This window comes from Oncorhynchus tshawytscha, linkage group LG06 (genome assembly GCF_018296145.1).
Source record: "Oncorhynchus tshawytscha isolate Ot180627B linkage group LG06, Otsh_v2.0, whole genome shotgun sequence".
NCBI lineage: Eukaryota > Metazoa > Chordata > Actinopteri > Salmoniformes > Salmonidae > Oncorhynchus > Oncorhynchus tshawytscha.
In genome coordinates this window covers 32,955,137-32,972,495 of record NC_056434.1, presented here as the reverse complement: position 1 = coordinate 32,972,495, position 17,359 = coordinate 32,955,137, and the positions used below count along the sequence as shown (strand labels likewise).

At 49.0% G+C, this 17,359-nt stretch overlaps 1 protein-coding gene across 1 annotated transcript in view; it reads right to left on the bottom strand.

Moving 5' to 3' along the window:
• Positions 1–10,961, bottom strand: part of LOC112245183 (protein piccolo-like) — a 59,008-nt gene extending 48,047 nt beyond the window's left edge. The window contains exons 1-6 of the mRNA XM_042322751.1: positions 10,230–10,961; positions 3,560–9,971; positions 2,594–3,189; positions 1,417–2,487; positions 1,016–1,275; positions 35–836 (exon numbers count right to left, since the gene is read on the bottom strand). Of these exons, the coding sequence (XP_042178685.1) occupies positions 35–836; positions 1,016–1,275; positions 1,417–2,487; positions 2,594–3,189; positions 3,560–9,971; positions 10,230–10,961 (9,873 nt within the window). The remainder of the gene's footprint in view (positions 1–34; positions 837–1,015; positions 1,276–1,416; positions 2,488–2,593; positions 3,190–3,559; positions 9,972–10,229) is intronic.
• Positions 10,962–17,359: the final 6,398 nt, after the last annotated feature.

The following is a 17,359-nucleotide window of genomic DNA, read 5'->3' as shown; positions in this document are numbered from 1 at the left end:
ACAGAAGAACATCTACTATTTACATATCAGTTACCTCTGCAGTGCGCCTGGCCTCAGCGGCCCGGAGCAGCCTGTCAGCCTTAGACAGGTCCTTATCTGGCAGACTGAACCCTGACCCCAGCCCTGCAGAGCCCAGCGCTGTAGAGCCTTTAGTCAGCTGCTCTATGTCCTCTATCAGAACATAGTTCCTGGCATTGTGGTGGTCGATGTCAGCGTAGAAAGACTCAGCAGATATACTAGACATGGGGCTGGAGGCCATGCTCCTCTCCTCCAGGCCCATCCTCAGTTCCAGGCTGCCGTACTTCCCCACCCCATACCCCCCCTCGCTGGAGGAGGGTACGATGATCATGGGCTGGTTCCGGATCACCTCGTAGTTGGTGGTGTTCTTGGACTGGTAGCCTGAGGGCTGGGCCTGCTGGTGGGAGTGGGAGGCCTGGGGGTAGGACAGGCTTGGCACAGAGGAGTAGACTGACTGACTTTGGTAGGGGTGCTGCTGGTAGAGGGCCTGCTGCTGGTACAGGGTCTGCTGGGGGTAGTGGCTGATGGTCTGGGTCTGGGGGACATACTGGGTGTAGTGGGAGTAGGGACTGGTAAGAGTGGAGTACTGGGAGTCAGCCTCAGTTTCAGGGGGAATGAACTGATCGAACTCTGACTGTGGAGCTGTCCTGGGTCTCTCCAGGCCGTGGCTGTTCCCTCTGGTCTCCCTGATGTTGCTGACCTCACTGTCCGACATGTAGTCTCTCTCCTCAGCCACACCCTGCAGGTAGGCCCTCTCCCTCTTCTCCCTCTCCTGCAGCAGCGCATCCTTACGACGGTTGATGCCCATCTCCAGGTACCTGTTAGAAGGAGAAGATGGGATTGGATTTATACAAGTGCTTTCCAAGTGCTAAAAATGTGGTATCACTTCATACACACCAATGTGTTCTACTCATCTAAAGCATGTTATTGTATTGTAAATCAGAACTGGTTCTATATTGACTTGCCTGGTTAGCAAATGGTTAAATTAATAAATTACCTCAGCTTGGCATCAATCTCTTTCTCCTCCTCGTCTAGCTCGGCCTGTTTTCTGCGGAGCTTGGATGACTCTCTCTCCACCAGGTCCAGCTCCTTGTCGATGTCCTGTAAGATCTTGGCCCGGGCCATGGTGGTGTGACGGCCGAGACGTCGGCGCGCTGAGTTGGCGCTGTAGCCTGATGGGCCAGTCAGAGGGTCATCCTCCGGGGGAGGGTTGGGTAGGGTCCTCTTCACCTTCTTTCCAGTGCCTGATGGAGAGCCCTGGCCGTAGGACAGAGGGAAAAGCAATAAGATACGAGATAAGACAGAATACTTAATACTATTTTATTTTCAACAAAAATGTCAACAGCATGCGATGAAAGTGCATCTTATGTTACCATTATTCTTACTACAGTGACTTACAGAGTAGGTTTCTGTGTAGTGGTAGCCTATCCTGTCCTCGGTGGTGGGGCTGAGAGACTTGGGGTCAGGCAGAGACTTCGGTCCAGGCTTCAGCATCCTAGGGCCGTTGGAAAACCTGGACGGGTCAGTGGTCAGCCTCTTCTGCCCTTCCTCCATGGCCTTACTCGGGGAGAGGGGGGACACGGGAGAGTAAAGCACTTTGGGGGACTTGGGGGCGAGGTCTGCCTTCAGGTAGGCGCTGTAGCCCACCTCTACGGGCAAGTGGCGCCTGCGGTCTGTGTCTGTCTGGCAGCTGAGGCTACCTCCTCTCTGAGAGTTCTCTGGGGCTGAGATGTGTTTGACGATCTCCACCTTAGTGTCCATCTGGATGCTGGGGCATTTGATGCTGCCAGAGTGGTCGGTCTGGACAGAGATCTCTGCCACAGTCTGGATGGCAATGCTGGAGACCTTAGAGCCACTGTGTTTTCCCTCGCCGCTGTGCTTGCTGGAGCGGGAGCGCCGCCGCGACCTGGTTGGCATGTCCCACTCATCCTCTTGGTCCTCCTCATCATCAGTCTGAACACTGCTGTCTACACCCCTCCCCCTGTTGTTCCTCTTCCTCCTCCCCACATACGTTCTGTCTACCGAGTCCTCATCGTCTGTCTGGACCCCACTGTCCACTATCCTCTTCCCTACCACCCCTGTACCATACCCCTGGTCACCAGGCTGCTTAGACCCTGACGACTGTTTCCTACTGAATTGCAGCTGGTCCTGACCTCCAACCTCTCTCTGACCCTCACCGGTCACATACTGCACCCCACCTTCTAGCTGGATGACAGTGGATGAGGTGGTGGACTCATCCCTAACAGGCCAGTACTGACCGTTATCCCCCACCCCAGCATACTGTGCCTCTAGCAGGTTATCTGAGGTTCCTGTGGTACCGTAGTGCTCCTCTAGCTGGTGCTGTAGCTGCACCTGGAGCTGTTGGATCTGCTCTAGCTGTTCCCTCTGCTGGTTGTAGGTCTCCTGCTGTGCTACAAGGTGTGCCTGGTGCTCCTCTTCCTGTTGAACTAACAACTTCTGTTTCAGAGCCTGTAGAATAGAATAGACTAGAATAGATTAGAATAAGATTGTTGTCCAGCCAATTGTCCAGTAACAGATACATTAGCACAGGAGACATATACACACACATTCATACCTGCAGCTCCTCCAGCTCCCTCTGCACCATGATCTGCTCCTGCTCGCGGTAGCGTTGGATCTCCTGCCTCTCCCACTCCAGCTCCTCTGCCAGACACAGCTGCTTCAGCTTCTCCAGCTGCAGGAACTCCCTCTCCATCTGGTACTGGGTGATCTTGCTGTCATCCAGGCCGGGGAACATGGGCAACGAGGCCAGGGCCTCCAGAGAGGCTGCGATGGCCTCCAGGGTCTGGTCAGAGTACAGGGCAGGGAAGCCAGTCATGATGTCAGCCAGAGCGCTGGGCAGCAGGTCCTTGGGCAGGCCAGTTCCCAGGCTGATGATCTGGTTGCCAGGGTCGGTGGTGGGGATGAAGCCATAGGGGTATGGAGCTTGGGCTGGCTGCTCCTGGAGGGTGGTGGTAGGGGGTAGGGTGGTGCTGAAGATGGACCCTGGCTGGGTGGTAATGGCATATGTAGAAGGAACAGGGGCTGCTATGGAGGAGTATACCATTCCGTCTGAGGATCTAAGGACACTATAAGCAGGGACCTGGGAATATGGAGCAGTGGATATCCCAGTGTAGGCCCCAGCAGCTTTACTAGTGTAGTCTAGAGCTTCACCTGTCATGACGGGTCCAGAAATGTAGGTTTTAGTCAATGAGTAAAACATCATACTGTATATACATGTTCTGTACAAAATAAAGGCCATGCAGATTTGATTTGGGGAGATCATAGCACTAAGCATGCAAGCATCTCCAGTCATTCCAGCTAGCACGATGCAAAGCCAAAATATCGTGGGAGAACACGCAGGCATACGCATGCATCTGTGTAAAAAGAAAGAAAAGACAAAAGGAACAGAACATTGATGGAAATCTAGATCATTTCATAAATCATGCAAAAGTACAGTAAATGCTCATTCAAATCATAATGGAAAACAATGATAACTGAAATAATTTTACATTCAGAAAGGTAAAAAAGCAAACACACCAACCTGCGGATATATTACCAGCTGTCAGGTCTACCGCACTGTCCAAGACTTTATAGTCATATTCGGTCTTTCCATTATAGAGGAAGAGTCCTGCATCAGCCAGATTGGTCTCAGACAAGGCCTTGCCGTTCAAGACCTTGATTCCATAGACCCCAGCATGATCATACTGGTAGTGGTCGTCTCTGTAGCCGAAGTGGTTGTCAGGCTGGGTAATAACTGGTGGCTGGGTCCTACAGCTCCCTGTGAAGGGTAGCTTGTAGATGACGTCACAGCACACATTTTTCCCAGCTGTCAGATCTATGGGCGTCCCATCATCCTCTACAACCGTGGTCACCACACCTGGGCTGATGCCGGACAGAGCCACCATGGCCCTAAGGGGTCTGGAGGTGGACAGGTCCACGGCCCCAGCCAGCTCTGAGAGCATGGTCACTGGAAGCCTGCTATCTACTGTGGAGGCTCCATAGGACAGGTTAATTGGTGTCTCTGTGTCTCTGGCTATCACCGTGCTGACGATAGGTGGACAGTCTACACGCCTATACACTATCTGTGCCAGAGGCTCGAATGGTTTGTATGTGGTAAGAGGGAGAGGCATGGAGGCAACATAACCCTGCAGATCTAAAGGCTTTTCTTCTGGCTCGCTGGTGTAGGAGGCAATGGTGGCTGAACAGGTGACAATAGTGATGCTATCAGTGACAACAGCCAACGTGGTGGAAGGGGTGATCTCAGCACTCAAGTTCACTATCTCTGGCTGCACTGCCGTATGTCGGCCACTAGAGTTGCTACAGACAGACTGGCGACTCGATTCCTGAGGCGTCAAGTCCATCCCTGAATCGGTCATCTTTACACCGACCTTAATGGTGCGGAGGTCAATGGCATCACCGGAGTAGATCTTCCCATTCTGTTTGGGAGAGGGCTGGACTTTAGCCAGGTCTGGCTGGATAAGGATGGCCAATGCGTCTGACGCAAGAGCCTGGGGCAGCCTCTCATGAACCACAGACACAGTGGTTCTCTGAACCTCGGTGGTGACCACCTGAGTGACCAAGCTGGGCAGTCTCTCTGGGGGCTGGGCTGAGGTGGAGATAGAGGAAGAGTACACGTGGCTCAGGCTGGACACCACCTTCTCAGGCCCACGGATTTCCTGGCTCTCTATCGACTCCTGGTGAAACTTCCTGGTGATGGTGACTGGAGCCACGGGGACAGTCTGGGGAACCTCCTGGCCAGAGGGAACTGACATTCTCCTGGTGTAGGCTTCAGTTGTAATGACCTCCAGGGGGGTCTCATACTCTGATGAGTAACTCAGGACCTCTGATACTGCCTGTGGTGTTTGCACTGCTGATGGGATGGATTCTCTACTGTATTGAACTTGGGCAGCATATGCCTCTAGAGGTACCTCTGCCTCTGCAGGCATTGTGATAACCTGGGCCACAGTTAGAAGCTGCTGCATGGTTATAGACGCTCTTTTTGTAGTGGAAATAGCCTCAGTTGTAACCACTTGGGTGGGTGTTTCATACTCTGATGGGTAAGTCATTACTTCAGCAAATGTGTATGGTTGTTGTGCTACAGAGGATGTGGATGTCCTTCTAGTGGTAGTGGCCTCAGTTGTTATAACCTCCGTAGGCATTTCATACTCTGAAGGAAAAGTAATTCCTTCAGCCATTCCTTGTGGTTGTGGTGCAGATGATCGTATTGATGGTGTGTCCTGCTGTAATGGCATTACCTCTGCCATGGTTTGTGGTTGCAGCATTTCCAATGGTATTGATGCTCTTCTAAAGATAGCCTCAGTTGAAACCACCTCTATCAGTGATGGTGACTGATGCATGGTTGAGGGTGTAGCTTCTACATGGATTTGGGTGGCCATAGCACCCGTTGGTATTTCCTGCTGTAATGGCATTACCTCTGCCATGGTTTGTGGTTGCTGCATTTCTGATGGTATTGTTGCTCTTCCAGACATGGCCTCAATTGAAATTACCTCTGTAGGTATGTCCAGCTCTGCTGGTAAAGCCATTACTTCAGCCACATATTGTGGCTGCTGAGGTACAGCAGGTATTGATGCCCTTCTACCAGAGGCTTGAGTTGCAGACACTTCTACAGGAACCCGTGGCTCTGATGGCATCATCATAACCACAGACACTGTCTGCGGTGGCTTGGCTGTTGGAGGTTTATACGGTTTCTTGATTGGAGCTGGGACATTGTGTACCTGAATAGGCATCTCAGACCCAGCTGAAACTGTCACCACCTCAGCCATACCGTATGGAGGCTGCATAGCTGATGGTATGGAAGGCTGTCTTGCTGTTGCTAGAACAGTGACTCCCTCTAGGGGTGCTGCTACTTCGACTGGTCCTATTGCTGCTGGTGGTGGTGGTGGCTGCCTCAATGAGGGAACTGATGCTCTCCTGACATTGTCCTGGGCTGAGAAGGCCTCAATGGGTGACTGCTGTTCTGACGGTGTGGTCCTAACCCCCGGGCCTGTCTGCTTAGAGGGGAGGATGGACCCTCTTCTGATGGGGGCTTGGACAGTGATTCCCTCTGTGGGTGTGCCAGGCTCTGAGGGCAGAGTTATCACAACATATGTCTCCAGACACTTGGCGTTCCTTGGAGAAAGAGGGGACCTGGGTGAGGTAGCACTCATCTTGGATTCCACTGGGGTGGTCAGACTCAGAGACAGGGCATTGGGAGGTTCTCTGGTCCTGGGCAGTGTTGTGGCTGTGAATGGCTCTGCTGAGCTGACTTTCGGAAGCAGTTCTCTGGTCGTGGGAAGTGTGTGGCTGGCAGTGGGATACACTGGAGGTTTGACACTCTCCCCTGGTCGGTGGCTGAACACCAGCCCTGCAGGGATGGACACAGGCTTGGGGGGGACTGGAGGGGGTGCAGGGGCCTTGTGTACTGGACTGGGGTCTGGGGGTGTTACAGTTGCCTGTGCCATTGTCAAAGCAGCTGAGACTGGCACTGATGTTGGGACTGAAGGTGGGATGGAAATGGAAGGCTTTTTGGGATTAACAGCTGGCTTTAGTAAGGTGGCAGGGGGTGGTGGAGGGGGCAAAGGAGGTGTTGGGGTATCTGCCAAAGGTATATATGTGTCTGAGCTGTGTACAGCAGGAACAGAGGGAGCAGTATAGAAAGGAGCAACACTGACAATCACAGGCCTTGCTGCTATCTGACTACTGCCATCAACCACATCAGAGGTGGTAGTTATTGCCACTGAGTTTGCCACAAGGTCTTGGGTTGTCTTGCTGAGCACTAACATGTTCTCCACATTGGGAACTATGATGACCACATGCCCCTGTCTGGTTGGGGTCATCATAACCTGAGAGCCAGCAATACCTTCTGGCCGGACATCCTCCACTAGCGACTGCACATTCACCACCACAGGCAGAGCTGCTCCCATGGCTATAGTGGTAGTCACGGTCGGGGAGACATTATGGATGGCCCTGATAGAGGTAGGCTCTGCTGAGGTCTGGGGCAGGGAGACAGATGTAGACCTAGGTGGAGGAGGAGGTGGGGCTTTTTTGGTGGAGGCTTGTCTCTGAATTCGGCGTGTCCCTATGGCTGGGACTACTACTGGGTTTGGAGGTGGGGCAGCAGTCTGGACAGGGATTGAATGCACCACTGTAGCCTGGGCAGGAGCCGAGGATTTCACAGGTAGTGGGGCTTGGGGTGAAACTGAAGAGGTGATGGTAACCAGGTCTGGCATTTGGACTACAACTGGAGCTGGGGCTGGAGTTGGAGCAGAGACTGTAGCCGGAGTTGACATTGCACTGGGAGCAGCTGGGACCGGAGATGTGGCTTCAGAAGGTACTGGGCTTGGTACTGGAGTTGGTGCTGTGACCTGTACAGAAGGTGGACCCTGAACAGACATCTGGGATGGAGATGTAACCAGGTCTGGCATTTGGATTACAACCGGATCAGGTATGTGCACCACCACTGAGGCAGGGACTGAGGCTTGGGGTTGGGCTAGTGGAGCAGAAGCATGAACTGTAGTTGTAGCTGGTGTTGGTGCTTGGGTTGGATCTGTCACCACATCTGGAATTGTGACCAAAACTGTTGTTGGAGAAACAGCCATAATGGGAGCAATAGAAGGAGGGGAGATATCAGCAGGCAGCTGAGCTGCGAAGGGAGCTGCAGCTTTGGCCAGGTCTGGTGTTGGAGTGGACACTGGAGTAGAGTCAGAGGAGAGAGGACTTGGAGCTTGGAAAGAGGAGGAGGAAGTAGCATTGGAGGCTAGACTTGAGTCTGGAGTTGCTGGTGAGGTGGGAGGTGATACTGGAGAGATTGGTGATGTTGTGGTGGTTGTACTGGTGGCTAGAACTGTCTCAGGGGCAGGAGCTGGAGTAGCTTTCGCCTGGGGAATCTCACACACTAAAATGATGGGTTCAATCTCAGCTGCCTCTGTTATTGGTGTATGTTCTGAAATTGGAGGGGACTCTACCTGTTCTTTAGTCTCAGACTCATCGCTAGGGGTAATATCAGAGGACACTCCCACTCCATACTCCTCTATTATACTATCATCCGTCTCATCCTCTCCAGAGGAACACTGGGTGATCTTCAAATCCGGTATGGGGAAAAGAGCCCTCCTCATAGTCATATCCTGAGGAACTGTTGGCTTGGCAACGTAGACCTCGGGCCGTTTAGGAGGTTCAGAGGGTCGTGGTGGAGCAGGACGTTTCTTCCTCTTAACGTAGGTAGAATCCGCATCTAACATAGGCTTTTCTCCCTCTGCCTCACCAACTTTGCAGCTCTCAGCTGCAGCACTGGATGGTGCAGTCACATGTATTTCTGGAGTTGGAGTGTCCATCGCTGACTGAGCCCTCTGAAACTCCTGCTCTATCAACATCAGTTCATTCTTCTTCAGCATCATCTCCTCATACACCTCTTCAGGAGATCTTAAACTTTTCTTCCCTGGCTCTTTAGCATGGTCTTTACTGGGCTGCTCCGGTAGGGCTGAACTAGGTTTAGCTTCAGGCTCCTCCACTAGGGACTCATAGAGGTAGTCCTCTATGGCCATGCCTCCGTAGAGTGGCTCTATCTCAGGGACTGGCTCTGTCTCTCCTTTAGGAGATCTAGCTTTCTGAAGCATCTCCTCATATACATCCTCTGCATTCTTCATTTTCTCTGCAGTACTGAACTTCTGTCCTTTTGGGACAGCTATCTTGGCCTCTGTGTGAAACGCCTCTGAATCAGACTCCATGCTAGGAGAATAGTCAGAGCCTGAGGACTTGTGAAACACTTCCATCTCTCTAGCCTGCCTCATCTCCACAGTGGGCGAGGCGTTTTCAATAGGAGACAGGTTACTGGGCGAGGTTACAGGCTTATCCCATTTCCTCTGAGTCTGTAGTTCGTCTTTATCCCTCTTGGACTTCTTGGAGCTCCTCTTCCCCTGCTGCTGGTCCGACTCCTGTTTCTCCTGCTCCCTGGGGTGATCTTCTTCCTCCCTGAGTTCCTCCTCTTCTGACGAGTCCTCGATGGTGGGAAGGGACTGGCCTGCCTGCCTGTGCTTGGCCTTGCGGTGCTGTTTCCCCTCCCCACTCCTCTTGTGGCTGGGGCTGCTGTCGCTGTCCTCCTCCAGAGAAGAGGCTGAGGTGGGGGAGGTTCCAGGGGTGAAGCTGGACACCTGGACACTGGATGACCCCTCACCTTTGGATTTGTCCTCCAGAGACTCTGTGATGCTCTCCACCTCAGCAGCTCCATCATCTGTGCTCTTTGTTCTCTGTAACGTCATGTCTTTCTTAAACACAGTGGTGGTGAGCTCAGACCTATCTGCAGTGGTTTTAGCCTCAGATCCTGGAAGAGATGGTCTCCTGGCTGGGCTGTCTTCATTATCCATAATGCCTTTCTTTAGCAGAAGTTTGGATTTGCCTGATTCGTTATCCACCTCAGCCGCCTTGGTCTCCTCCTCTCTGCTCTCTTTCTCATCTTTTTCCTCCTCTGAGAGAAACATCTCCTCCTCTCCTGTCATCCCCATGATCTGCCTGCGGATGAACTCCTCCTCATCCACAGATGAGTCTGGGCTGTCTGCTTTGTAGTCCTCGCTACTGGATGAGGCTGCCGTGCTGACTGCTATCGCACTTAACCTCCGTCTCTGGACCTGGGGCGAGGGAGAGGGTTCGTTCCCACTGCTCTCCTCCATCTGTACATAATTCAGACGCCTCTTCTCCACATTCACCTCTTCCTTGGAAGGCATGGCTGTGTCAGCGGTCGTGTCAATCATAGGGACATTTCTGTCTGTCTGCAACTCCTTCAGCTCTTCCTCTGAGCTGTAGGAGCCCTGTGAGATAGGAAGTATATCTGGTCCATCCTGGGACTTGATACTATGGTCCTCAGTCTTGGTGTCAGCCTCAAATGGACTGGCTGGGCTGGACGGTACCTCAACTACTACCTGGTCTGCTAGGAGGGAGTCTGCAGTTGACTCTTTCTCCTCCTGAAAATGAAAAAAAAGCATCACATTAAAATGTGCTTGCCCTATGAATGGACAAATAAAAACACATGTCTCACACACTTTGCTATCTGTTTTAGTTTATGGCTCCTGGAGCAAATTCTAAATGTGTGAACAGTTAAGAACTATGGCAGCAATCTGTATTTGTATGGAATCACAACCTTGACTAAAGATTATAGGAATTATGTTAACAACAAACACAAACAACAATACATTGATTCAAACTGTTCAACAAATGCTTGCCTCCACAGTCTCCTTCTCAGTGAGAATCTGCTGAGGTTCAGGAAGGACATCATCCACCTTTTCAACCAATGGAGCGGCCTCTTTCTTGATAGTATCAGCTGTTGGGACTGGTTGTGGAGTTACCCTCTCAGGCACTGTGACAGGTACTGGTTTCTGTTGCTTCAGTGGCTTCTCAACCTTCTCTGATGGCTTCTCAACCTTCTCCTCTGCTGGTTTACGTAGCTCTGCTGGTTGAGCCTTAGCCTTCACAGTGGCTGGAGTGACAGCAATGGCAGTAGCGACTGTGGTGGGTAGAGGAGCAGGAGCAGTCATGGCCTCAGTCATTGGGACAGAGACAACAGGAGCAGCTACCACTGGAGTCTTGGGTGGTTCAGATTTAGGTGGCACTGGTTTAGGCAGCTCATTTGTAGGAACTTCTGCCACAGAAGACTCCATTTTTGGTGCCTCTGTCTTGGCGATCTTCACCTTGAGAACTTCTGTCTTTGGAGCCTCAGCCTTTGCGACCGCATTGGGAGCTTCAGCCTCAGAGACTTTCACCGTTGGCTCCAGCTCCTTTTGTGCAAGAGCAGGTGTTAGTGTAGGTGGAATGGGCTCTGACATGGGAGGAACAGCCGGGTCCTCGGTTGTGGTTGCTGCTGGAAACAGGGGCTCTGTCCTGGTGGATGTGGCTACAGGCTCTGGTGTGGGCTGGGCACCAGTCATTGTGAGTTGTGGCTGGGCCATCATCCCCATGTCTCCCAGCTGACCCGACAGAGCTCTCTGTGTCTGGCAGTTCAGACACAGCCATTCCTTTTGTCAATACAGAGAACAACACACAGTGGTTAGTAGTCAGATCATCTATTACTTCTGTCAATAGAGGGAACAATGCACAGGTGACAAGTGCTTATTACAGACCATGTTGGCATTATTCCAAGCCAACACATGGCTTTGTTCCAAATACAATAGAGGAAAAATAATTCACCTTCATAATATTGATTTTTGAACAGCATTCATCACCGATACAAAAGCAGCAAAATGTCTTGATGTCACTACATACAAATGTCTTACAGGGAATCTTATTGCTATTTACATGAAATCACTCAACATCAGCATTGACTTTTTGCTCCATTTATTTTGGGCCAGTTGAGAAGAAAAGCATTATCAGTAAACTCTGCCTAGAGCAGAGCGCCAGTGGTGTACTATCCCGCCAGTGGTGTACTATCCCGCCAGTGGTGTACTATCCCGCCAGTGGTGTACTATCCCGCCAGTGGTGTACTATCCCGCCAGTGGTGTACTATCCCGCCAGTGGTGTACTATCCCGCCAGTGGTGTACTATCCCGCCAGTGGTGTACTATCCTGCCAGTGGTGTACTATCCCGCCAGTGGTGTACTATCCCACCAGTGGTGTACTATCCTGCCAGTGGTGTACTATCCCGCCAGTGGTGTACTATCCCACCAGTGGTGTACTATCCTGCCAGTGGTGTACTATCCCGCCAGTGGTGTACTATCCCACCAGTGGTGTACTATCCTGCCAGTGGTGTACCATCCCGCCAGTGCTGTACTATCCCGCCAGTGGTGTACTGTCCCACCAGTGGTGTACTATCCCCCAGTGGTGTACTATCCCACCAGTGCTGTACTATCCCGCCAGTGCTGTACTATGCCAGTGGTGTACTATCCCGCCAGTGGTGTACTATCCCGCCAGTGGTGTACTATCCCACCAGTGCTGTACTATCCCGCCAGTGCTGTACTATCCCGCCAGTGGTGTACTATCCCGCCAGTGGTGTACTATCCCGCCAGTGGTGTACTATTCAATCACCATGTGTGTGTGAGAAATTAGGATATACCATACGCTTGCACAGATAAACCCACATGCACACACAACACTTAAATGATACTTATAAACACACGCTCTACTGTACACATTAGTGTACGTATTCAAAGATGTATATATTTGCAGGAATAAAGATAGCTTACTGCACACACCCAAATGCACGCATGCAACATTTGTTTAGCTACATAAGCCTGTAGTTGGATCCAATTTTGATTGTGTGTTTTTCTCCATTGCCTTTTGATGAGGACGACAAAGATGATTCAGTGTGCTTCCTAGATCATGACTCGTTGAAGAAAATGTACTGCTTGTTGAAGAAAGTCAATGGTGACACACATACACTTTCTCAAGGGGATTAGTGCTGGCTCAGAGACCAGTGACGTATATTAATCATATTTCATGGGGATGTCACGTGCTGATGGGAGCTTTAGCGAGTGATGTAACCCACCTTCTGTCATGGCCAAGCTTAGGCAATGTAGTACAAACCACACCCAGATGTGCCAGGGATCCCGTGTGTGTTCCCAGAAACAAGCCCAAAATACCTCCACTACCACGCCCTTGCCGTGTGAACATTTGTGGTCAGGGGTCAGAACTAACAAAAAAGCCTTTGCTACATAGCCTAATGCTTAGAATAGACACAAAACAGTCAAATATCTCCACATGCACTCGGATTTCCAATATCTTTAGAAAGGGTTTATAAGTGTTTCCATAACATCTCTCAACAGGGGTGACAACGTGATTTAATACTTCAGAAAGCATATGGTCACAGTACAAGGTCAGCACAGAATATAAAATAAGTTAATTATGATAGCAGCAGATCCATTAGGTGCTTTTGTCAGATACTGAAATGGAAATGCTCTCTTTCTGACCTCACATTGAGGCCAGCTTCACTGCAAGACAATAGCTCAGGCGTACTGCACCATCAAACACCGCCCACCGCTTGGCTATACTGAAACCACACAAAATAAAAGTATATTTAAAAAAGCACCCACGGTAAATGGAACTGTTTCATGTTCCCTGTTATTTGTCATGTCTACTCCCGCTCCTCCTCTCTGGCATATCAATGTCAACACATGTCCCCATCGTTACGCGCACCTGTGCTTCACGAGACTCACCTGGACTCCATCACCTTCCTGATTACCTCCCATATATCTGTCACTCCCTTTGGTTCATTCCCCAGGCTTTATTGATTCAGTTTTGGTTCATGTTTCATTTTTAAAATTAAATTCACTCCCTGTACTTGCTTCCCGACTTCCAGCGTACACGTTACATTATTGTCCCTATGATCACTGTATAGTTGATTTTATGTATGCTTGTAGTTGGCTACAGAAATTCCCCATCAACTGAGGAGGGGTCACCATTTATAGTTGGATGGAAATGATCCAACCATTATGTTGAATATGTAATAAATTACATTCATTAATCTGACTCCATTATTATGTGAATAAATGCAACAGGCCCTGTGAGTCTCTAGAGGATCTAATCAAGGTAGCGAGCCTTGCGTCACCACTTAGTATGACTATAATGAACATGTGTCTAACTTGCACCGCTCTGCAATTATTAAGAGACTAGATACAAATAGCTCATCCTGGCGACCAATGTTCTAGCATTCATTTATTTAGGCAAGTAGATCAGGGATGACAAGGTGGAACCCAAGCATATGTTACATGTATAGTGTAATTAACAATTACCAATAGACCTACTAAATGATAAGCATATAGTCAATCAAACAATTACTCTGTAAAATGAGGAAGCACCGCTGAAACGCATGTTTCACTCCGAACACTGCTGCATAAGCACACAACTTCCTCCACTATTCTTTGGTCTGCGATGAGGCTACAATACCGTCAAGTTTCCCGGGGAAGCTGTGAAGCATGGGGAAGCTGTGAAACGAGCTGTAGCCTTTTGCGTGTAGGCTGTAGCCTATAACGTTTCAGCAATCATCAGTTGATTCAGAAAATCATTTTCAGAATCACAGTAAAGTGAACAGCTGTTGTGATAGCAATAGTTTTCTAGAATGTTTTGATGTTTCATACGTTTCGAAAAGGATAGTCCAAACTATACATGGTGAAAATGTAGGCCTATAGTAGTTTAAAAATAGGCTCAAAAACGTCAAACTTTTTTTCCTTGTAATTAATTTTATTCAATGGCTTCACCTGAGAGTCCTTGCCAGCCAGGGTAGGGCAGCACTTTACAATATTCAAATGTTAGTCTTGTGAATCTCTCATTTATAGTTTTTGATTGAAAACGGGAACAATGGGAGCGATGAAAGGTGAAAATGATTTGAATGTGAGTGTCCAGGCAGGGCAGCATTTTACTACATTCAAATGTTATAGTCTTGTGAATCTCTATGCATATTTTTTATATTTCAAATGGGAACTATGGAAGAAATTGACAAATACTGATTTCCAAACTCAATGGACTACTTCTATTTCATATTATCAAAACATGAGATATTTAAGGGGTATGAACCAGGGACCCTCTGCACACATCAACAACAGTCACCCTCGAAGCATTGTTATCTAGCGATAGGTAACGATGCTCCATGGGAGGCAGATGTTGATGTGTGCAGAGGGTCTCTAGTTCAAGCCCAGGTTGGGGCGCGGAGAGGGACGGAAGCTATACTGTTACATTGATGCTGCTGACCTGGATCACTGGTTGCTACGAAAAAGGAGGAGGTCAAAAGGGGGGTGAGTGTAACCGATGTGAAATGGCTAGCTAGTTAGCAGGGTGCGCGCTAATAGTGTTTCAATTGGTGATGTCACTCGCTTTGAGACCTTGAAGTAGCCGTGGCTTTTGTGGAACGATAGGTAACACTGCTTCGTGGGAGGCAGTTGTAGATGTGTCTGGTTTGAGCCCAGGTAGGGGCGAGGAGAGGGGCGGAGGCAACACTGTTACATACAGATTAAAAATATTCAAAAAAAATGCATCCAGTTTGCAATAAAGCACTAAAGTAAAAAAGCAAAAAATGTGGCAAAGAAATTACATTTTTGTCCTGAAGTCAAAGTGTTATGTTTGGGGCAAATACATCTAAACTCAGTTTTTCACAATTCCTGACATTTAATCCTAGTAAAAATTCCTTCCCTGTCTTAGGTCAGTTAGGATCACCACCTTATTTTAAGAATGTGAAATGTCAGAATAATAGTAAAGAGTGATTTATTTCAACTTGTATTTCTTTCATCACATTCCCAGTGTGTCAGAAGTTTACATACACTCAATTAGTATTTGGTAGCAATGCATTTAAATTGTTTAACTTGGGTCAAACGTTTCGGCTAGCCTTCCACAAGCTTTCCACAATAAGTTGGGTGAATTTTGGCCCATTCCTCCTGACAGAGCTGGTGTAACTGAGTCAGGTTTCTAGGCCTCCTTGCTCGCAGATGCTTTTTCAGTTCTGCCTACACATTTTCTATAGGATTGATGTCAGGGATTTGTGATGGCCACGCCAATACCTTGACTTTGTTGTCCTTAAGCCATTTTGCCACAACTTTGGAAGTATTCTTGGGGTCATTGTCCATTTGGAAGACCCATTTGCGACCAAGCCTTAACTTTCTGACTGATGTCTTGAGATGTTGCTTCAATATAACCACATAATTTTCCTACCTCATGATGCCATCTATTTTGTGAAGTGCACCAGTCCCTCCTGCAGCAAACCACCCCCACAATATGATGCTGCCACCCCCGTGCTTCATGGTTGGGATGGTGTTCTTCAGCTTGCAAGCCTCCCCCTTTTTCCTCCAAACATAACGATGGTCATTATGGCCAAACAGTTCTATTTTTGTTTCATCAGACCAGAGGACATTTCTCCAGAAAGTACGATCTTTGTCCCCATGTGCAGTCTGGCTTTTTTTTATGGCGGTTTTGGAGCAGTGGCTTCTTCCTTGCTGAGCTGCCTTTCAGGTTATGTGGATATAGGACCTGTTTTACTGTGGCTAAAGGTACTTTTGTACCTGTTTCCTCCAGCATCTTCACAAGGTCCTTTGTTGTTGTTCTGGGATTGATTTGCACATTTCGTATCAAATTTCGTTCATCTCTAGGAGACAGAACGCGTCTCCTTACTGAGCGGTATGACGGCTGTGTGGTCCCATGGTCTTTATACTTTTGTTTGTACAGATGAACGTGGTATCTTGTGGAGGTCTACAATTTTTTTTCTGAGGTCTTGGTTGATTTCTTTTGATTTCCCCATGATGTCAAGCAAAGAGGCACAGAATTTGAAGGTAGGACTTGAAATACATCCACAGGTACACCTCCAATTGACTCAAATGATGTCAATAAGCCTATCAGAAGCTTCTAAAGCCATGACATAATTTTCTAGAATTTCATAAGCACAGTCAACTTAGTGTATGTAAACTTCTGACCCACTGGAATTGTGATATAGTGAATTATAAGTGAAATAATCTGTCTGTAAACAATTGTTGGAAAAATGACTTGTGTCATGCACAAAATAGATGTCCTAACCGACTTTCCAAAACTATAGTTTGTTAACAAGATATTTGTGGAGTGGTGGTAATGAATACTTTTGCAAGGCACTGTACTTCAGCACTGTCTTCACCCACAACATGATTGTGGGTGAAGGCGAAATCATCATGTTTATTCTTACTTATTTTATTATGCTTCCTTATTATATTGATTTTATTCCCACCATAACATCTTAGATTGAGATGTCCTTGGATTGTCAATGAACTACAACACAAGGTAATTTGCATAACTCATTAAAATGGACAAGGTTCCATGTGACAGAGTACACTTGGCAGGGGTTGTGGAGGAAACATTGTGGAGGAAACAAGAGGAAACAACAGCTCACTTAGACGGCTGAGGAAAGCCTCTGTGTACCCTGAACAGCATATCTACACTACCCTGTCCCCCAGTCCCTTTCCTCTCTACAGTACCCTGTCCCCCAGTCCCTTTCCTCTCTACAGTACCCTGTCCCCCAGTCCCTTTCCTCTCTACACTACCCTGTCCCCAGTCCCTTTCCTCTCTACACTACCCATGTCCCCAGTCCCTTTCCTCTCTACACTACCCTGTCCCCCAGTCCCTTTCCTCTCTACACTACCCTGTCCCCCAGTCCCTTTCCTCTCTACACTACCCTGTCCCCAGTCCCTTTCCTCTCTACACTACCCTGTCCCCCAGTCCCTTTCCTCTCTACACTACCCTGTCCCCAGTCCCTTTCCTCTCTACACTACCCTGTCCCCCAGTCCCTTTCCTCTCTACACTACCCTGTCCCCCAGTCCCTTTCCTCTCTACACTACCCTGTCCCCCAGTCCCTTTCCTCTCTACACTACCCTGTCCCCCAGTCCCTTTCCTCTCTACACTACCCTGTCCCCAGT